The sequence below is a fragment of the Chlamydotis macqueenii genome, chromosome 19, assembly GCF_036417535.1.
Source record: "Chlamydotis macqueenii isolate bChlMac1 chromosome 19, bChlMac1.mat, whole genome shotgun sequence".
In the NCBI taxonomy this organism is placed as follows: Eukaryota; Metazoa; Chordata; class Aves; order Otidiformes; family Otididae; genus Chlamydotis; species Chlamydotis macqueenii.
Genome location: NC_141574.1, coordinates 9,274,791 through 9,296,846, shown reverse-complemented (window position 1 = coordinate 9,296,846; position 22,056 = coordinate 9,274,791). Strand labels below are relative to the sequence as shown.

Below are 22,056 nucleotides of genomic sequence, written 5' to 3'. Positions count from 1 at the left end.
GCTAAAGAGTGATAGCACCAGCCAAGGTTCTCAGATGACCTGGTGTTTTGACTTCCTCGTTTATGACACACATGAGGAAATGTTCGGTGGGCTTTTTTTCCTTTCTTTTAAAATAATTTTCAAGCTTAGTGCTTACTGCAGACTAGGTCCCATTCAGAGTCTGTTCTGTCAGTTCAGCCTTTGAGTCTCAGGTCTCCAGAGCTACTTCTTCCTTTGCATGGCTTTGATTTTTATTCCCCCCCCCCCCCCCCCCAGTTCTTTTCCTCACTGACTTGCAGTGCTCCCGCCCACTCTGGTAGATTCCTCAGCAGGCCCATCTCGCTGTTGCCTCTGGTATTCTGTGCAGCTCTTGAGTAAATCTGTAGTCTTCTTAGCATAGCTTCACAGGACCCTTCTCTGTGCCCTGCACGTGCTTACAGCGTGAATACTTTTGTCATTGTCAAAGAAGAGATGGTCCCAGAATTCAGTGTGAATTCTGGCCTTTCATCTACTCCGAGGGTGACGTTCCCTTTGTAATTGCACTGAAGTAATTGTTCCCACTACATTTGGTACATGCGTGCAGACATGCCATAATTTGTTCTGCACGACACAGCCTCCCCGTAATTACAAGGACGATGTAAGCTTGCCTGCCTCAAACATGGCGTTAGGGCACTCTCTCTCGTTAAATCAACATAAATCTTTTGAGGTAGTCTCATTGCTTCCCTGCCGTATTTTCTCCCTCAAGTAAAGTATAGAATTTCCGTTTGTCAGTGAAAGCTTGCTCTGTTTGGATAATTCTCTGTGTTGGCCGCACTAGTGCAAACTGGAGGTAAGATCACGTAGATGTGTGACATCGCTCTGCTGTAACACAAGTACAGGTCCTGGAATTATCTGGTGGAGGACCTGCGTTCAGTGTCCTGTCCTTCCCAGAAGACTGGAGTGTGTTGTGTAGGAAAAACAGACCTTGAGCTTGTGAGGTGTCCTGTTCGACTGCCTGCAACTTTGGATGGTCTTATTGCTCTCAGGAGATCCAGAGGTTTCTTCTCTTCCCTCACTTTGAGTTCTTCAGTAAATAATTCCCTAAAAATGCTCCCGTAGAAGCGTGGGTACCATACGGCCAATTTTTAGCCTCCTGCTACGTGTTTTCCAGGTTGCTTCCTTTGGACCCAAGGGGTATCTGGAGGCCAGGCTGGGTATTACCGGGCTGAATTTTTTATTGATGCCTCTTAGGTATTTTATCTCAGTAGCGTCTTTGGTAAATGGTTTTACAAACTCGGCTTGGTTGGTTTCTGTAGGGTGAGTCCAGTTGCAACGTATGGTTAAAAAATGGCAGCCCTTGCTTTCTTTGGACGAGATTAACTCTTGATGTAATTCCAAATGATTTTTGGTATTTAGACCTACATTTAATTTCAGTCTGTGTGATGGCAGCTAGAGGCAACATTTTTTCTTTCTATGTGGGTAGAATTTTCTCACTAATTCCATGCTGCTACAAAGATTTTTCCTTTTAAATCCTCTAAACTATTTGCACTAATCCTCATTAGTATATGCTGAGCATTTCTGTCATTTGCTTTTGTCTGTTCTTCTTGTACCTAAGAAAGCCTTAAAATAGGAATTCTGGAATAGAAACGGACTTGTAAGAAGATTGCAGATCACTGTTGGTTTTCTGGTGGCTGCTCTTTTCCTTGCTGTGTTAACGTAGAGGCTTAATAAGCAAGTCTGACTCCAGGGCAAGGCTGAGTGCTGCTCTGAGCGGCAGTTTCCATCTCAGGTTCCTTTGAAACGAAGCATTTGCTAACCTGCCAACTTTTATTTTTGTTTATTTGTGCCTGCTGCATTCGTCAGGGCACGGTGAATGGTACAGTCATGGAAAGGGCTGCCGGAAGACTTTTGGAGACTGAAAGTGATGTGCTCAGAGCAGCTACTAAAGCGTATTTTGGATATTAATGCCTAAATCTACAAGTGGCATGATCCCTCCCCTTTGACTTTCTCTTTTAAGTATGTGCATTCAACTAAAGCCCACCACCCTGTCTCCTGAGGAGGGACCCCGTTAGGGTCTAGAGAACGTCTGTAAGATGCCATTCTCTGGATGCCGTCCTTAGTTGTTTACTTCCGCGGGGTATTTACGTTGCTAACACGTCCCCTAGAGATTGCAGAGTTTCACCTATCCTCTCCCCTTTCTCTTTCAGGCCCAGGCCTGTTTGCTTCTCCAGAAGGTTCTGCTACTTCGTGAACTGAAGCTCTTAATGACGAAGGAGGAGTGGGAGGAATTGATCAGAGAAAGCATCAGCCAAGTGACAAAGGTAACAAGCTTCAACGTGTTAAATGTACAGATAGCACCTGATAGGTGCTTCTTTTACTGGGGGGGTGCTGCTTCTCAGATCTGGAGTGTGCAGCTGTGCTCAGCTTAACTGGTCTGAGAGGGGTTGTGCTTGCTTGCACCAGGTCTGAGTGGTGTCTACGGGATTACAGTGTTCTTGTAACACCACTGTTGAGATGTATTTTCACAGGATGCAAGAAATGTGCCTGGTACAGCTCAGCAGTGCCTGTGTGTGGATCCAAGAGGCAGAGTTTGAGTTTTAAGGAATACACTCATTCAGATCAATTTAAGGTGGTTTTAAAAAATAAGTTTTTAATTGAAAGGTATTGTGAACAGTGACTTAATTCAGAAAATGTTATGAAAGTTTTGTAGTCGAATGAACTTCAGGGCCAAAGAGAAAGAGCTGAGGTCCACTAGACTTCTGACTCCGTGCATTGCAAGCCTTTCTAATACATTAGAAAATAATTTGTACAGAAAACACAGCGATGCAGAAATTACCGGGCTCCTGATTCTCAATGGCAAGTGTGGATTGTACCTGAAGACAATTTTTGGGTGCAGCTGTTATATAGGAGGTGATCTGTGGGACAGGAGACTGAAGAAGCAAACGCCATTCAATTATATTCTTGTGGATTGACGTAAGGGGAACCAAACAGCCAAATTAATGTTATGATGTGGTGACTAAACTTGATGACATGGGAGATTCCAGTCTTGGTGTTCCTACATAACTGTAGTATTGACCTCTTTCTAAGTGTAGCTTTCATTCTGTACTTACTTTAAATGTTGGTTACGTGATGGTTTAGGCCCTTCTATAATTTACCGTAATGGAACAGAACAATTAGCTCTGTTTTCTTTTGTCAAGGAAGGACAAAATCTAAGGAAGTTTAAATCAAGGAATTCAGAGGTGTTGTTTATAATTCTTGAGGAAGCAGGTAATCCTGGGTTTTATTAAATAGCTTTTATTTAATGATTACATGAACAATCCAATGGGTGGAGTTAGATGTGATTTTATTTTCCATCTACATAAAACACACCACTCCTCCCAGCCTGGTCGTCTCCGTGTTTCTCCCTAGCAGCTGAGTACCTGCGGGACTCAGTGATTCGCTGGGAAACCACAAACACGTACAGTGCCTTGATGTTGTTCTTGTCAGGGAAAATTTAGCATCTTGTAACCCAGCCAGTATTTTAATGAGCTTTGCTACCAAAGCTTCCTCAGTGCCTTTCATTTCTGTGGTCATGTGTGTTTAAAGAAAAATTCCTGGGAAGTACTGTCAGTTTGTTTGGGCTGTCCAAGGTATACCCTGCAGGCAGGAGGCCTCCCGTACTATTCCCTGGCAGTGGTATACATGTGCCAGTTCTCTTTTTGGCCTGAAAAAGCCCTGACTTTACATTTTTACAGAGTGGTGGACATATATATACTGGGTTTTGTCTCCTTCTTGCTCCCTCCGTGCTGGTTTGGCTCCTTGGAGCTGGGGCAGCTGCACATCTTTAAATGTTGCTGTAATTAGGAGGGATCAAGGACTTTGTATTCCATATAACAGTTTTGGTTAATAGCCAAAGGCTGGCACTTGTGCTGCAGAAATTTCTAAAGCCGCCGAAGGTATTCTGTGTCTTTTTGATGGCATAGAAATGCTCAGTTATCTGAGTAATAGCTGTAAAAACATGCAGTGGTGCAGTAGGACAATACTTGTATCATGCCTGATATCTCTTCTGGAGATGGTAAAAAATCCCTTGTAGCATAAGTCAGAGGCTGGAAACTGAGCAAATTTACAATCTGTAGAAAGTAGGTATTTGTCAAAGAGTAATCCACCATTCAAATAATTTGCTGAAGAGTTTATTTGCTCCAAATTGCCAGGTGGAGATTGTGTGCTTGACTGTGTTCTGGTTTTGTTAGTGAGGGGGGGCCTAAGGTGGTAGCTTCTGTAGGAAACTGCTAGAAGTCGCTCCCCTTTGTTCAGTGGACTCGGCCGAGCCTAGGGCGGACCTGCTGCTGGCCAAGGCCGAGCCAATTGGTAGCAGAATGTCCCGTGATAACGCCTCTGCGATAACGTATTTAAGTAGGGGAAAACAGGAAAAAGAGGGGGAGAAGATGTGAAGTAGCTGAGCGGGGGGCAGAGAGGGGGAGGCGCGAGCCTCATGGGCCTTGCAGGCCTCACCCTCTGGCCTCCCGCCGGGCAGCCGACTGGGCCCAACTCGGCCCGGCCCGGCTGCAAGAAGTGGAGAGGAGATGAGAAGTGAATAAGATGTAAAAAGGATCCTGAGAGGCGTCTGCCAGCCTGTTGTGAGGAACGGCTGCAGACGCCAAGGTCAGTTCAGAAGGAGGGGGAGGAGTAATATGGCTCCTGGCCAAGATTCCTCTGCAACTCGTGGTGAAGACCATGGTGGAGCGGGTTGTCCCCCTGCAGCCCATGGAGGTCCACGGAGGGGCAGAGATCCACCTGCAGCTCGTGGAGGACCCCACACTGGAGCAGGTGGAGGCCTGAAGGAGGCTGTGGCCCGTGGAGGGCCCGCTGGGACAGCTGTTCTAGAGGGACTGCACCCTGTGGAAGAGATGACCCACGCCGGAGCAGTTTCACGGAGGACTGTGGCCCGTGGGAGGGACCCCACGCTGGAGCAGAGGAGGAATGCGAGGAGTTCTTCCCCTGACGATGATACAGCGGCGTAAAACAACGCGTGATGAACTGACCGCAACCCCCATTCCCTTTTCCCCCCCCCGTGCCGCTCGGGAGGGGAAGGTAGTAGAGATAATGTTAAGCCCGGGAAGAGGGAGGGGTGGGGGGAGGTTATCTTGTTCCCTGTCTCATTCTCCTGCTAATTTTAGAAAATAAATGAATAGTTTTCCCCAAGTCGAGTCTGTTTTGCCCGTGACGGTAACTTTAAGGATTTCTCCCCGTCCTTATCTCAAACCTTGAGCCGTTTTTCTTATATCATCTCCCCCTGTTCTCTCGGAGGGTGGGGGGAGCGGGAGAGAGACTGCGTAGTCTGGTCCTGATCAGGGCTGAACTACGACAGACTGAAAGAGAAGCTGAGTGGAAGTTATGGGGCTGAAATTACAGGGCGTTGTGATTTATCCCGACTCACCACACAGTTTCTCACTCACCCTCCTCCTATCCAGCGGGATAGGGGGGACAATTGGGAAGAAAGGAAAACTCATGGGTTGAGATCAAGACAGTTTAGTAGAATAGCAGAGGAAAATTACAATAATAACAGAATATAAAGATACTAAAAGATACTGAATGAACAATGCATGGTTTCTCACCACCCAGTGTCCCAATGACTGATACAGCCCATGCCTTATGAACTGAGCCTGACATTTATGCCATGGAATACTCTCTTTAGCCAATTTGGGTCAACTATTCTGCCTATATCCATCCCAGCTTCCTGCATCTGTACATTAGTGAGACCTGGAAAGCAGGACAGTGTCCTTGGTCTCAGCAGCAACAGCTCCAGGGTGTTTATCAACATTCTTCACATACTAAATCCGAAACACACTGGCTACTGAGAGGAAAATTAACTCCATCCCTGCCAAAACCACGACAGTATCCACCCCTTATTCCATGCCATCCACGTCATGATTATACATATACACACAGATATCATTCCCTCTGTCCACGGACTATCCCTCCAAAGTCTGTTGAGTTCATTTTGTCCACAACTTTGGGCTCCATCTGTGATAGCTGTCTTTCAGGGTAGTTTCCTTGGACTGTGTTAGGCATGAGCCCGGGCTAAACGTTAGCCCTTTCTGTCTGTGATGTCCACACATGCCTCTGATTATCTAGAGGGCAGGGAGGGTGTTTGCAGAACTGAGAGTTTCTCCTGCAGCTCAGTCTCGTCCCTTTTTGTCTGAGACTTGTTTCGGTGGACCATTCCAGGTCAGCCGTGATTTTGGAGGTGGATATATAAGTACATAGGTGTAGGCATGTGAGTGCTAACCCGTGAGAACCTTGACTGAGAGGAGTAGTTCATGATGCTGTGGAAAATGAAGAAGTTTTGTTGCCCTGTCTCTAATCTGCCTTTGCTGTCATTGGCTATTCCTGCCATCATCTCTCACAAATACCTGGGGCGGGAAGCACCAGGATCCATTTAAAAGGAATAAATGATAATGCAGAATTTTATACCTTTCTTTCACCCAGGGAGAAGTCTTAAATAACCAAGGAGGGCCAACTCTTTAACTCTACTGATGTGCGCTTGTACTTCAAGCAGCAGTATTGTTAACAAGGAAGCTGTTACCTGAAGACTTTGCTGTCTTGATCAGACTTGCAGCTATGGGGCTGGTGGCTCTTGGAGGTGCAGGATTGCCATTGCAGGTGTAAGGCTGTGAGAGAGGATAGGATGGTCTCTCCTGGTGCCTGCCTTCTCATCCTGTCTTCCCTCAGGGATTCGATGGCATACCTGCAGATCACTTGGTGAGGAGCAGGGAGCCTCGGATGGTTTTAGGTGGTGATAAGTGCTGGAACTGGGAGAGGAGCAATGTGAGAAAACTACAGTCTTGGATATCATTGAATTATGCATGTAAAGCTAAGAGGCAGATGAGGGAGAATCAATGGCCAGGAACTTGAAATGAAGAGACAGCTTCCTGAAATAGCATCTCAGGCTGCTGCGAGGCAATGGCTCTTCTGCTTACATAAGCTAACTTGACCTTATTTGTTCCCAAAATGTTTAAGCATGCTTATAAAACATGTATCACACTAATGAGGGATTCATGTTCGCCATCTCCTTACTGTCAGCAATGGAAGCCTTGATATCCTAGCGGGTTCTTTGGAGTTGACTTGTTCTTGTGAGAGCCGTGCTTGGTGTTGGTGCTCTTGGCTTGTTCTGCTGGGTCACCTGGGTCTGCAAAAGTGAGGAAGCAAAGAGATCTGGCACAGTTTTGGCCTCTCAAGTCCTAAATAGTTGCTTTACACAAAGCAGAACCTTGCTACAGTTGTTCAAGTTTATTGTAATGTTGGGAGTCTAGATGCCTTGGTTGTGTTTACACTATAAAGGAAGTGTTGCTTCATATTGTAAATGACAGAGCTCCCCTGAGATACCAGAGCGTCTGACCGAGACCTCTGCCTCTTTGAGAGAGCTTTGAGACCTACCGATAAAAGAACAAAGTGCTTTACAAAGGAAACTCAAACCAGTGAGTTGTTGATGTAATGAAGAAAGTATTTTGCGGAAACCCAAGAGCTAATGTGTTTGGTTTACTCAAGTTGTTCACCCTGTTCTACAGATGACACACTTGGCTGGGAGCTGAGCCAAGAATCAAATTGGAGTCTCCTGAGACATCCCAGAGACCCTCTTTGTGCATGGACAATCTGACTGTTCCTTAACTTGGCTTCAGAACAGCCCAGTGTGTTGGATAGCAATCTCTATCCCCGTGTTATCAAAGGAGGATGCTGGTTGTTTTGAGTTCAGGCTGCCCAGAGTTGTGCAATGAGGCTAGTGGCAGAACCCAAGAGGTCCAAGTTTCTTGTTTCACGCAGAAAACTGCAGCACTGGTTTGGTGAGGGATCTCTGGGGCTACTGGGGCTCACATACTGTCTTTTTGACTCTATGAAGCCCCTCTCAATTTGATTTTTCCAGCTCTCCCAGTTGTCATTTTGGTGTTTGTTCCCCTTGTTAGATATATTTCTGTTTTATTTATGATATGTTACAAAATTGTTGTCCTGGCTTTAGAGCGATCTTGAAGCCATGCCAGTTTTTTAGTAACTCATTGACAGATTTGGGGCAGGAAGCACCAGGATCAGAATACATCGTTTCATTACCTTTTTTTGTCAGCCCTTTCACAGGGACCAGCTTGCCTTCCTGAACTGAGGTACTTTGTGTAACTCCTGGCTTATACTGAAACTCCCAGTTACGGTGTGAAAGTTGGGGGGAAGTGGGAAAAGATTTTGAGGAATGTCCCAGAAAAAGTGTATTTTCATGGCTGAGCAACTTGAAAAGAAAACAACCCTCAGAAAAACTGCTGGTAAAACTGCTTTCTCTGCCTTGTACACAGCAGTTTCCTGAGGGTTTCCTTTGTCTTCTGCAGTAAGTATGTCACAGAAGGGTCCAACTTTCCTAATATTTTTTCCTTACTCGTTTTGGCAATGTCATATCCTGCATAAGGGGTGGGCAGAGAAGATAGTGTTCCAGTTGGCTGTTTGAAGCCAAAATGGGATCAGGGCATCCTGGAATGTAAAAATTCTTGCAGAATCTGCTACCTAACTTCAGTGGAAGACCAAAGCGCTCCCAGTCACCATTATTGGAGATTTTCAGATAAATATACACGTAATCCTAAGGAGAGACGTGGTGCCTCCTTCCGCTGATGTGGTTACTTGGACTGGGCAGGCAACGGCGTTTCTGTAGAAAGGCATGAATGTGGACAGGGGATTACAGGGCCTGTGCCTACGGTACAGATAACCCAAGACCTCTTTTCCAAGACTCATATTGATTGAAAGTTACTAGCCTATGCTCTCTGAAGACTTTTATTGCATGGCATTAGAGGGTTTTGTTGCTATTGTGTTGTTTAGCCAGGGATTCAAAATAACTACCTGGAGCTCCTCAGAATGTTGGGGGGAGAGGGATGGACTATCTAGCCTTCCCATGTAGACATGCCCTTCGTTTCTGAAAGAGCATCACATTTTATTATCGGTGTCTTAATTTGTAGGGAGATAAATTATTAACAGTGACTTCATCAAATCTCTAAAAAAGCCGTTCTTCATTTTTTTTCTTGAGGATTGCTTGAACTTTTATCTGTCCATCTTTATAAATTCTTAATTCATTGCCCTTTCTCAGCCTCTTAGCTTGTAAAATGAGGCCAGTAGTGATTTAACTGATATCTTTGACGTGCTTTCAGAGTACTGAATGTCTCTGTGGAGAATTCATTCTCCTCTGTTCCCTCAGCTGTCCTGTATGGTTTTTCCCTGCTGCATTTTCATATGGCCTGTCGAAAAAAAAAATTAAGATCTTTAAACTTGGGAAAGCATTGACATTTTCTGTGAGAATGGCTTCTGGATTTTTGGGCTCCTCCCTCTAATAATAGCCAAAATAAACATTGCAAAAAATGCCCTTTAGTTCTGCTCTTCGGCCTTTGGGTCTGCTTGGGTCTTCCATCTCTCCCAGTCAGGGACAAGCGGAAACTTCATGATTCCCTTCCCTTTGTGAGCGTTTCTTGATGACTTCTTTCTGCCTGAGATGCAAGGAAAAAAAGTTTTGAACATTTATACTTTCAGTCTTCAGAAACTTAGTGAGAGAGAATGGAGAAGAGGAGGGACTGTCAGTGCTTTCTCTCCTCCCCGTGTGCTGTTTGGGTGGGTGGTGAGAACCTCTCCTTGTGTATCTTCTGTACCTGGAGCTGGAAATGGAGCTGGCTCTGCAGGTAGATGGAAGCTGGTGTAGAAAGGCATGCTCTTCCCTCCTCCCCTCTTTGTCTTCCGTGATTTAACCCCAAGTTCTAGCTTGGGTTCTTGTGACTATTGTCTTGAGGGGAAGTACGTGGGATTGGCTTTGGGGGTTTTGGGAAGGTCGGAGTTGATTGCTGGCTCTGTCGTGGTCTACGTCACTCAGTCATGATGCTGGCTTACCTCTCTGGAGAAATGTGAGAGTAATTACAGGTGAGGTGAGGGTGCGTACATCAGATAATAACAGGAGCTATGAGCATACTGAATGCTAAAAGACTTCATTTGGTTGTCAGTTTGTTATTAGCCTCTAAATAGCAGAGGAAGGCTGTGCCCCACCCAAATCTCTCAGCTTACCTGTGTGTGGACATGGGAAATCCTGTGCCTGGGCTCGGGTGATGGGTGTGCGCTTGTGGGGCCCCAGACCCACTTACTGGGGCACCTCTGATTGTGACTCCGCACCAGCAGCAAAATGCCAGGTTGTGTCTTTGCTCTGGGACCCTGCACGCGGCGTGGAGCTAGGGCAAAGCTTTAGCTTTCGCGGTCAGGGTGGAAGCAGTCGGCAGGCTGAGGTCAGCCCCCTTAAGCGCTTTCTCACTGTGAACGTGGACGTTCAGTAGGGTGGAAATTTTGCTGAGCTGTTTGCTGCTGGAGAAGAGAGTTTGCTGTAAAACCTTGGGCTGTGCCGGGGGGGGGGGTAAGGTCGTGCAGGGTGGGTGGAGGTGTGTGTTTTGCAGAAGGCTCTTGGCACTGCGTTCAGCCATTAATCTGCACATTTGTCCATCAGCATCACGTCTGTTACGGGGGAGGAGGGGGAAGGATGGAGATAGCGCAGCGTGCGGAAAGAATGCAGGTTGGCCAGGCTTCTCCTCGCAGAGTGGTGATGGATCTGTCAGGCTGATCCCACGGAGGGGAAGGGTTGTTTATTTTGAACAATGGAACAGGCTGAAGGACGTGCTGGGAATGCAGAAATATTGAATGGCGTACAAACTTCCAGCTAGGAAATGTGCTTGTCTTTGGTACCAGAACGCTCCTCTGCACTTTGGACATACGGCTGTGTCCTGTCAGTCTGGGCTCAGTGCGTCCCGCAGTGTGGTACCTGTGAAAGGGGGAGAGGTGCAGGCAGCCGGGAATTGCCGGTGGGGTGAGTGTGGAGGCTTCGAGACCAGCACATTGCCGTCTCCCCCGCAGGGAAGGCTGGGCAGTGGCCGGGATGCTGACTCCGGCTCTGGATGCACATGCAGCGCTTTTTGCTGTATTGCAGGTTTCAGTGGAGCTCAGACTGAAATCTTACCAGGGAAACTGAGGCACGGAGCTGTGCGGTTAACTGGCTGCCAGCCCTCGGTCCTCCTTGTGTGACTGAATCACTGCAGATGTTCACCTCCTGGGCTCCAAACAAACTTGGTTTATACTTTGTGGAGATGGAGTGTTGTGAAGTGCAATGAGAGGCAGAGTGAAGATTGGATCCTGCAGTGGCTGGGATACCTCCATGGTATTGCCATACAGGAATTAGGAATATAAGAAAACCCACTGCTGGATAAGATGCTGGGGCTGTGCTGTTCTCCTTGTAGAAACCCTAGAAGCAGAGAACTTTGGATGCAGAAGTGCCATCCACCAGAAACAGCCAGAGGCTTTTGGAAGCAGCGTGTTTGACATAACAAGACGAAAGTGTCTCTGCCAGCTGAATCCACGCAGGGCGAGGGAGGAACTGTATTGCGGTATTGGCTTGAGGTGAGATGGGAGTTCCAGCTGTGAGAACTGCCTCCACATTTTTTCCTTCTGGAAAATGACTCGCCCGGATCTGCTGACAGCTCAGATGTACAGGCAGGATTAACCATCACAGGTATTACTGGGACTGAGACTCCCTGTAAAGTGGGACTGGCTGTTACTGAAGGAGCAGAAAAGCAGAAAATGGGAGAAAAACAGCATAATCAGCAAGTGATGCTGTTTAATATAAGCCACGTGGACTCTCTGCTTTCAGTACTGAGTGATTGGGTTGTGTGACTCGGGTTGGTAACGCTTTCAGAGGGCAGGGGAAGGGAGAGCTGGATATCTTTTCGAACAGCACATGGCGGAGAGTCGTGGAACAGGTGGTTAGACAAGTTCTACTGCGTTTTCGCTGAACCCCGCGGCACTGACCTGTAGCATGGCTGGAAGCAACACCACTGCTCTGTGCCTCAGTCTCGCTGTGTGAAATGCAGATACTTGCCAACGTTGTGCAAGACTTTGCGATCTAATCGGAGTTTGAGGCTCTCCTAAGGATGCTGCAGATGACTGAGGTACTGCTTTTCTTTTTAAGGCATGTTTGCCATGTGCTGCAGTTTGCCATCTGTTACATAATCACTTCTGCTTTAATTTTATGATTGTATTTTATACATTCCCCAAATGAAATCAGGGTAGGCCTGTAAAATGATTGACCTACGCAATTGAGTGGCAGTGCTAATTTCGTCTTTCAGAAGCCGAGCGAGGGAGCAGACCAGAGCAATCTGCTGTGCTAACCCATAAAGTACAGACAACGGTCGGTACCTTATGTAGTAAGAATTGATGACAAATGCTTGGGAAAGCTGCTTTTGAGGTTCGGACCCAGTTCCTATTGAAGAGGTTTGGGATTTCATTACTTGGGAGTAGTTCTCCAAGGCTTCCCAGCAACCCCAGTCCAAAGGCAGCTGCTTTTACATAATCAGAGCATGTTTATGTTGATGCCACATGCTAACGCAAATCCCACCGAAGCAAATGCTCCGCTCTGTACGCTCCCTGCTATGGGAGGCCGCGAGCGAAGCGATGCATGACAGGAGATACCATCTCATGTGAGGCGTAATGGGGAAGTGCTCTGAGGCAGTGGTGATGAGATGGGGATAAACGGTGACACTGAGCCGAGCAGAAATGGGACTTCAGGCTTTGAGGTGGCTTGACTGCCTCAACCACACCGCGTACAGAGGCGCTGGAGTTTTCGTGCGCTTTGGAGTGAATTTCTTTCACACCCTTTGTAGCAGAAGGGAAAGGGAAAAGACATATATTGAGAAATAGCAAGACTTTCTCTGATTGGCTTCCTTAAAGCAAATCCATTCTGCTTCTGGGCTAGAGAAAATTGTGCACTCTGTAGGAATTAATTACCTGCTGCTATTTTACTGCTCCTTTGGCTTCTCCACCCGCCCCCACCCTCTTCCTTGTCCCTTCCTCATCTTTGAGAGCTCTTTAAGAGAGATCCATTTCAGCAGGGAGCTATTTGTTTGCAGAGCACCTGCTGGATTGCTTCTGGCTGTTTATGCTGGTGGAATTGTGCTTGTGTTTCCAGACTCATGCAAAACACTGCTTTTAATGTGGATGCTGTGTCTTACAGCTCTGATGTAGCTAGACCAGTGATCTCTTCCATCTCCAGCTGGCCAGCCACCCTTTTTTGTTCTGCAGGTCTGTGTGAATTTGGTTGGGCACCCCAAACTAGACACACGCACGTCTCAGTTTCCCAAGCACCTGAAAACTGCTTGCAGACTTCTAAAAATCAGTTATAGTTGAGCTATAGGACTTTTCTGGTGACTTCCGTAGGATTTATTTCAAACCCTTCAAAGCACCAGGGCAATTCTGGGAAGCAGGGACGGCAGCAAGAACAGACAGGGACAAGCCAGCATGATTTACATGCAGTCATCTACATCACTGATCTGCAGTGCAGAGAGAATGAAATTTATTTTTAACACCTTCTTAATTCCAAAATGTTTGTGTATTAAAAAATGAAATGACAGTTGGCTTCACTGAGGCTCCCTCTCACAGTACTGCCCTGATTCCTCTTGTCCTGAAGAGCTGACAGTCCATACTGATTTTCTCTCACTGTGAACTTGTGCGCAACTTGCCAATATAGGGATCTCAGCTTAACAGCCTCTCTGAAAGCTTCTTTAACCACAAGCAATGGCTATTAGCCTGGCAATATCGTGTTCTTCTAATTGCAAAGAAACTTTTTATGCAAATCCGGCTGTTTTGTTTTCATAATTGATTTGCTGGTTATTATTATAATTATAATTATTGTTAATTGTGGTAAGCCTAATAAATGGCATGTGCATGACCCATTCATTGGCTGTTACATCCTACATGTGAAGATTTTCTTTAATTATTTTTTTTTTAAGTCACACACCCTGTATTTGTTTCTCATTTTACCTGAGAGGCTTCAGAGCTGCTGAATTGTGTGACCTTGTAGGTTACTGACAGCTCTGGAACAGACTTGCAGCATATCTGTCTGTATCAGGAGAGAGCAATTAGCAAGTTATTGATAGTCAGATGAAGTTGCACCTGAATTCCAGCCAGTAGAACATGAATACAGGGCTTGAGTGGACCATCCTGGTCAGGAAATAACTGTATCTTTATTTTTTGAAAAAGATACTCCCAGAGTGTGGAGCCTGTACAGATAATTCTACTTGAAGGCTGCTGTTCCTGCAGATTTGTTATCTGGTCTCCCCACTTTTTCTGCTCAACGTCTTCCTTACACTATTGCTGACCATCATTTTTCTGTTGTGGACATCGTTACTGAAAGAGCTTGCTTTGGGGAATAAATTTCTTGCTTCTCTCTGTGTCTGTGAGGATTTCTACTTTATTTGCTAGCTTTATGCTGATGTAAATGGAGAATAGCTTGCTCAGAGTCCTTAAAATTGCTTCCAGTCTGAGTGGAGAAAAAGCAATAGATGGTCTAATGGGGGAGATGGCACCTCCTGGAGAACTAGGACCTTCCACCCACCGAGGGCTGTGGTTTTTGTGCAGTGACTTATCCCATGTGTGTTGCCTGAGGCTACGAGGATGCTGAGGCGGCAGTGGACCTTGCCCATTGGCCAGTGGCTAGATTGGCACGTTCAAATTCCAAGTGAAGGCGAGCTTGGCCACAAGTGCAGCCTCTTCTAGAGAAGCAGGCTGTGACGGGGCACGCTGCTGCCCACAATAAGCCGGTCCCTGCAAATCCCATCTCATGCAAGTATAATCCGTGCAGGCTGAGGGGCTTGCTGTGGCGAGTGCGTCCACATGTAAACACAGCGGGGAAGAAAACTGCCAGGTGAGCGGGGCTGCGAGGACCAGCTGCAGGCAGAGGATCAGACCCCCTGAGCCCCTGGGCACCTCTTCGATCCAGCTGCCTTTTTATGGCTTTTTCCTGCCCCTCTCCACTTGTAAATAACTGGCTTTTATTTGACCTGTCTTTGGAGTGATTTTCCTCTAAGCCAGACCTTTCCGTGTCTCAGAAACCCTGCAGCACATAAAGGGAACGCAAAGAGATGAGATTTTTCTCTTGGTTGTTTCAGTGAATTTAAGCTTGGTTGACAGGCCCTGTTCTAGTGCTGGCAACTGGGATTTCCTCGGCGTAAGTGTTAATGGGTTTTTGCATTAGCGCTTTATGTGTAAATCCCAGCTTCTGCAGCTGAGTCGCTGTTGTCCCTCAGGTGGGTCTGTTGTCTGGCAGGCTCCTGGCCTTTCCAGGGCGGGGGCGGATGTTGTTGTTCCTCTTTTTCTGCTTTAGTGTAGAAACTAGGGAGAGCAGCGAGGTTTTGCCTTTGTGGTGTGCTTGCTCTTACTTCGTCCAGCTGTTTCTTAATTAACCTGAGCATCAGCAGCTTCCACCGTGTACCCTCCCGAGAACTTCCAGAGTTTGGTGAGCTTTGTGTTCCAGAGTTATTTTGGTCACAGGTTAATCCCACCAATGATCACTCATTTTCTGCTTTCTCCAGAGAAGAGTGACTTGTTTCCCCATTTAATGTGTGCTGCTTCTCCATCTCCTTATTTAATTTGCAGAGTTTGAAAATGGTTGGCGAGTGTATCCTGAAGGCTGACAAAGAGAAAGTTGCCAAGAGCTTGGAGCTGTTGAACTTCCTTCTGAAAACTGTGATGGAGCAGGTGAGTGCATGACCCGATGTTTGGATTTTACCTTGTGACTGCTCCGTTGCTACATCCCACCTCATTTCCTACTGAAGGTAGCCCCGGAGGGAATGCCTGGCTGGATCTGAGGACAGAAAGGCCCTTATGTCTGAAGGAGTGATCCGTAGCTCTTGTGAGCTGATCTCCAAGAGCTTACTGAAGGATTTGTGTAGTGTTCCGCAAATGCACATGGCATCTTCTTTCTTATCAGCAGAAATGTGGCCTGGGATGCAGTGAGGGTGAGCTGGGTTTTGTCCCAGATGGTTGCTCTGTCTCTCCACTGAACTCCAGAGATTTTGGTTTCCAGAGACTGAGGCTTTCCCAGAAGCTTTGTTAGTGGGAGTGAAGCTTTGCTTTGGGATTTCATTTTCCCTAATGAAAAACGTCTTTTTTGAACATGAGAAGATTTTCTATAGGTGACAAAATAAGTCTCCAGCATGGTCTTATTTACTGGAACAAAATACCACAAGCAGCAGAACTACTGAAGCCCAGTTTCCTACTGATAAGCTCTGAGCTCTCACCACAGCCTGTTTCTTTGTGAAGACCTAATAGGAAAGTGGGTGGAGGAGAGAGATTATTTTAAGGCTCTTGTAGGAACCGAATTGCTTTTGAGACGCCCCGTTCTCTCTGGTTTTACTGAAATTATCCAGTGGTTACAGAACCTCTGGAGGCAGCCAGAGGTAGCGTGATTGCATCCTTTAGAAACCAGGCTGAAAATGCTGCTGCTTTTCTTTTAGATGGGTACGTAGCCGTGTGTTCTGTTCCCCCTGCTCCCAGCCATGGTCTGAAAAGGAGAGAGCACCAAAGGACCTTTCAGTCCCTTTTATGCCAGTACAATTGTAGCTGTTACACTCATGCCTCTCATGCTAGAGCCCAATTTTCAAGCAAACTTTGTAGCTGCTGGCGTGGTGTGAGTCACCAATTTTTGCCCCCAGCTTGAAGTCGTGTTGCAGATGGGCTCAGGGCAGCAGCTTGGAGAAACCAGGCAGGTTATTCCTGCCGTGGTCTTATCCCGAGGATTGCCTGTGCCCTGTTGCTGTGAGTGCATTCTGCATTCACCCTGCAAATTGTCTGTTTGTACTTGCCTCTTGCAGAAGCTGTCTGTGAAGTTGACGGAGTTGGACAAAGTGCTGGTAGCTCTGAACCAGCCAGAAGGCATTGGGAAGTCAGCACGTCTCGACTCTCTCTACTGGAATGTCATGCGCTGGCTGAATTATACGTATGTATGCTTGGCACTCTGGCTTCTTGGCTTGCCCAGCGGACTGCCTGCCTGTCCTGTGTGTCTTCGTTGGTGTGGGGAGGTAGGAAGAGAAAGGAAGTCAAGGCAGTGAGCTGAGGCTGGAGTTTGAGCTCCTGGGTCAGTGAGGTTGAAACGCTTGTTGTTTCGCTTGTTTGAAACAATGCTAGGCTCGTTGTTCCAGATGCTTACACACTTAGGATTGGCCCTTGAAGGGAAAGGATTGAAGGCATTTCTGATACCTGATTGTGTCTTGCCAGTAGAGGTAAGACAGCTGATCACCCAAGGATAGAGTGCCTGCTTTCAGTGGGCCCAAGTGGTGGTTTAACCTAACCCTAACCCATTGCCCAGGTTGCCGAGAAATTTCGAAACTAGAATGAGTCACTAAGCTTCTGCCACATCACTGTGGATTGAGTCTGAAAATGTGGGGCTGGAAGGAGTGAGTAGCTGTCCTGGGAAGTTACTGGATACCGGAGAGTACATGCCAGGACCTTCAGTCCTCATAATTGATTTCTGGGTTCCTTAGTGCCTGGATCCTCAGCCTGGTGCTTGGAGTGGTTGCTTTGCAGCTCTGAAAGCTGAGGAACATTCAGTGTTTGTGCTTTAGTGCTCCGGTTTTAAATGGCAGCTGGATTTGGTGTTTGTTCCAGGGCAAGAAAAAAGAAAAGTGTAGATTTTCCTCCTTTCTGTCAATAGCTTGCAATCAGAACTCTTGTTTCCCCTTCCCACTGGCAGTATTTCGTGAGACACGCAGCATTAGGGAATGTTGGGTGTCCTGCTCGTGACTGGGAGCTGTGGTCCCAGTGTGTGGGTGGCCTGTTCTGTGGTATCTCAGCCCAGCAAGAGGCTCTGAGGGAAATGCTTGCACGTGACTCACGGTGAGAGGGCTCGCAGGGAGGGATCACAGAAGGCAGCTGAAGCTGCTTGTGGCCCCATTTAATGCCTTGAGCAGGCTTCCCGGGCACAGTGGCCTCCCCCAGCCCTACGACATGGCCCTGGGCCCTTTCCCCGTCTCATGTGGATCCCCTGGTGTCGTAGTGCCCGGGCTGGCACAAAGACGTGTCCTGGTTTGGGAGGTGGCAGAGCTAGGAGGGGGATTGCTAAGGTAAGAGACACCAAGCCTGTGCGTGCTGTCTGAGGAAGGGATTGGGGTCCATCTTGCTGTGACACGCGGAGATCTTTCTGCAGCTGAGCTGGGACAAGCCTACGGCAGGTGTGGGTTTGTGCACAGGACCTTGGTGGAGGTGCTGCTGAGAGGTGAGCGCTAACATCGGGTTGTCAGGATAGCATTTTTCCACCCTGAGGTGATGCAGCTTGAAAATCTCTCCATAAAGCTTCACATGGAAAATGAGGCCATGGAATTAGAGCCTGCCACCTTTTCAGGACACCTCGCTGGGGACTGGGCTGGTGCAGAGCAGCGTAGACTGGGTGGTGGCAACACTGCTGACGAGTGTAGCAGTGGTGGTGGCTGTCTTGCGTGCGTGCACAGGCTCCTAGATGAGATGGGAATGGAGTGTTGGGGTTCTTGCTGGAAAACCTCTTGGGATTGTTAGCACAGTGTCGCCTTGGACAGACAATGTCCCAGTAGCCTAGCACAGGGCCGCAGGGAGGTGTGCTCGCGAAGGTGGTAAGTACAGCGTTACCTCATCTGTGGCTTCTTCCTCAAGTCTCCTTGTGCCTTTGTGAGTCCTGGTCCAGCTCCTGCTGTTCATTTGACCAGTCCCTGCGCAGAGTGAGGACCACCTCTAGGACAGCGCTCATCCTTGCGGCATGCCTGTGCTTCCTGCGCCTTTCTTGTGCTTCTGCCTGTTCCTGGACTTCCTGTAGCATGGATCACACTGCTCCCTGGGTGTAAACTAAGTTGCTCTTGATTTTTGATGTTCTCTCTGCAGGAAGCCCAAGAAAGAGAAGACAGCAAATAAGCCTGCGCAGGAAGCAGAGTCGCTTAAGCGGAAGAAGAAAGGCTTCCTGCCAGAGACCAAGAAACGCAAGAATCGCAAGAAAGGCATCCAGGAGAATGGGGTAGCACCAGTCGCTGGTGAAGATGGAGAACCAGCAGCCCCAGAGGAGCAGCCTCTGGGAACAGAAACCCCCAAGCAGAAGAAAGCCCTCGTGTCCAGTAGCAGCAAACAGAAGAATCAGAACAGAGGGGTCAGGAAAAATGGAGTGGCAGTGGTGGGAAGTGGGGATGAAGCTGTTAATGGAGGAGATGCTGTGGCTGACAAGAAGAAGAAGAAGAAGAAAATGAACAGAAAAAGAAAAGGTGATGCAGGCAATGAAGCCGAGCAGGTTCCAGCTGCAAAGAAAACCAAGGGGAGTGTCAGCCAGGAGACCCAGCAGAAGCAAGGCAAAGCCAACCAGGAGAAGCAGGGCAAAGCCAAGAAGAAAAGAAAAGAGAAAAAAACTTCAGCGCTGCAGGAGTAAGCTCCATGGACTCACCCAGGCCTGGCATGGCTAGCGTGGCTCAGAGGACTGTTTTCATATCTTTTATAACTATAGTTTTTATGTCCTTCATGACTTTAAATAAACCTTCCATGATACTGAGCTCTAAAGCAGCAGGTCTGGCTTGTGTGGAGGGTTCAGCTAGAGCGCAGGGAGCTTCAGGAGGTCACATACCCTCCAGGCTCTGTTAGATGCTTGCTCTCTCTGCTCTGGCAGTGCCAAACAGCCTGTGCTTGGGAGCACAGACTCCTGTCTTCAGCATTTCCCAAGGTGAAAGTTGTTTGCTGTGTTTCCTGAGGCAGAGAGGCTTGTTTGGATTGCTCGGGGAGTTGTGGTAGGTGTTCTGGCACTGCTGAGTCGTGTGGTCAAACCCTCTGGGAGGTTCAGAAGTGACCCCTAATGGCACGTTTCTGTCCTGCCCGGGCCCAGCAGTACTCACAGCTTTTCTAGTCTGGGAGGTGCTGACTCTTAAATGCCTGGAGTTAAATGGGCTTGCACATGCGTATTCTGGGGTCAAATATGTGCAATTTGGCCACTCAGGTGTCACCAGTAACTACCATGGTCTGGCTTTCCTGCCTTTTTGTTGCTGGGTGCAGGAGAGGTGATGGCCCCTGTGGTAGCACAAGGGACATCAATAAAACAGTGAAACAATTGAAATGGTTGGTTGATTTGCTAGTCTGCCAGGCAGGCACCTCTTACCAACAGGCTTGCAGCGGTCTGTGAAGGTGGCTGCTTGGAATTGCATCTGCTTGTTTATCCCCAGGCTCCCGAATGCCATCGCCCCTTCAGAGAGCGCCAGGACCAGGTTCTCTGATGCATTGGGTGCCTGGTTCTTGTTGAGAGCTGAGTCTCGAAGTGCTTGAAACCCTACTCATGTTGTAGCTGCCTCTAAAGCCTCTTTCCTCACCCCCGCCTGCTGACCACCTTGCTCTGGGAGGTGTGGGTTGGTGGCTGGCCCCGACTCCTGTCCCAGCATCAGAGGGAGCCGTCCCCATGAAGGCCCACACGCTCTCCCTTCTTCTGCAGAGGAGTTTGGGGCTGGCTCCCAGCAGAAGCGGGTGGCTGCTCGCGGGGTGAAGGGCCCTGGAGCAGGGCTGTTCTGGCTGTGCCTTCAGCTCTGGAAATGTCATGTTGCTTTTGGAGGGAGTGGGAGGAGCTGCAAAGGGCTGTGTTTGCCCGTGGCTATTTATCTGCCTTTGCAATGATCCTTTTCTCAAATGGCCTGAGACTCCCTGGGAGACAGCTGCTGGCAGCAACGCGGACACGTTCAATTGCAGACCCCTGGCTGGGTGCAGTCCTCTTCTCGTTTCCATGTCACAGCGGTGATCCTGCGAGGTCTGCTGCGCATCCTAGGGCGTCTGCAGGCTCCTGTTAGCGGCAGGTGAGGGCTGGTGTTACTGTGCCCACCTCCTGGCAGGGTTCAGCAGAGAACGTCCATCCTACCCCTCCCTTCGCTTTCTGCCTTCACTGCGGGCTTCCTCCGGCACCAGCCAATTCTGAGCAATTTAGGGCTGGACTCGTCCTGCTGGACATTCTCTCCCAAGCCATTTATTCATGTGAAGGTTGTTGTAGGATCTTGACTGGAATAGCTGCTGTTGCAGGCTGCAGAAGAGCTGCAAGACTTCGCACCCAGCCAGGAGATACTGGCAATTATTGTTGCCATTCTTATTTCCAAGAAAAAGGGCCCCTCTGCTCCAAAGGGGACCGTTGGCACTGGGAATGTTGCCCTGCCTCTGCCATTTAATGCTGAAAGCTGGTTCATTGCCTTGTTAAAACCTCAATCCCAGCTAACCCCCTCCAGATGTCTCCTGAGTGGTGACTTTTCATATATTATGCAAATGCAGCACACGAGAGGCCAGCAGGTTGGGGCCGTCCGTGTTTAATGATCCAGGGATGCTCTGAAGGGGAGCAGGGTTTTCAAATCTGAACACCGTTTTCACAAACAGCTTTCCTTCTTTCTGTGCCTGTTAGTAGGAAATCCTGGGACTTTGCACCACTGCCCCTGCAGAACTGGGGGAGAAACAGCATGCGGGTGTGGCGGGTGGGAAGCAACGTGAACACACAGGTACGTGGGTGTGTGTGGAGAAGACAGCGTTAGAGCCCGCTGGGCTGTCTCTTTGGATGCGTAGCAAGGCAGCAGCCTGATTGTGTGGTGGGAGCTGAGCCTGGTGCTCAGGTCAGCAGGGCTGTGAGCAGCCTGGAGCAGTGCCAGGGTCGTGCCGCACCAGACTCTCCAGTTTGGCTGATGTCACCGTGCTCTTCTGTGGGAACGTGAGCCTGCTGCAGGGCCTGGCAGGTGATGAGCAGAGCAGGCACTGTGACCTCAGTAGGTGCTTCTGCCCCCTGAGCCTTCTGCGGTGAAGCCCACTTCCCTGGCACGTGGCACATGGCAGGGCCCGTGCTTTTACGAGGGACAGGCGTCATTTGCTGTATCTGCTCCTCCTGGCTTGCTGCTGCCAATCTGTGGCTGGTTTAAACAGCAGGTTTTGAGTTAACAGCTCACTGGAGAGAGCTGGATGAGAGCGAGGTCTCCAGGCAGCAAACTGGAGGAACATTCCCCGGTCTGCAGAGAGCACATCTGCCCAGCACCCCAGAGCCACTGTGCTCCTGCTGTGGCCACTGCTGCTGGGCGAGTCCTTGCCCAGATGGGTGTGAGCTGGGGCCGTGGAGGCCAGCTGAGCCACCCCAGGATATCTGCCAGGGTTACAGAGGATAAGAGTTCCTGCAGATCCGTTTGTTGCTGTCCTTTTGGGAAGAGACCAGAGAAGGTCAAAGCAGGAGGCCAGAGCCACACCAGGCATTGTGTCTGACAGAGGGATGGCAGTTGGGCAGTGCCAGCT

At 48.4% G+C, this 22,056-nt stretch overlaps 1 protein-coding gene across 1 annotated transcript in view; it reads left to right on the top strand.

Moving 5' to 3' along the window:
• MYBBP1A (MYB binding protein 1a) overlaps nucleotides 1-19,318 on the top strand; it is a 63,001-nt gene extending 43,683 nt beyond the window's left edge. Inside the window, exons 24-27 of the mRNA XM_086763215.1 lie at nucleotides 2,166-2,279; nucleotides 15,415-15,516; nucleotides 16,632-16,756; nucleotides 18,667-19,318. Coding sequence (XP_086619341.1) covers nucleotides 2,166-2,279; nucleotides 15,415-15,516; nucleotides 16,632-16,756; nucleotides 18,667-19,198 — 873 coding nt within the window. The 3' untranslated portion in view covers nucleotides 19,199-19,318. The remainder of the gene's footprint in view (nucleotides 1-2,165; nucleotides 2,280-15,414; nucleotides 15,517-16,631; nucleotides 16,757-18,666) is intronic.
• Nucleotides 19,319-22,056: the final 2,738 nt, after the last annotated feature.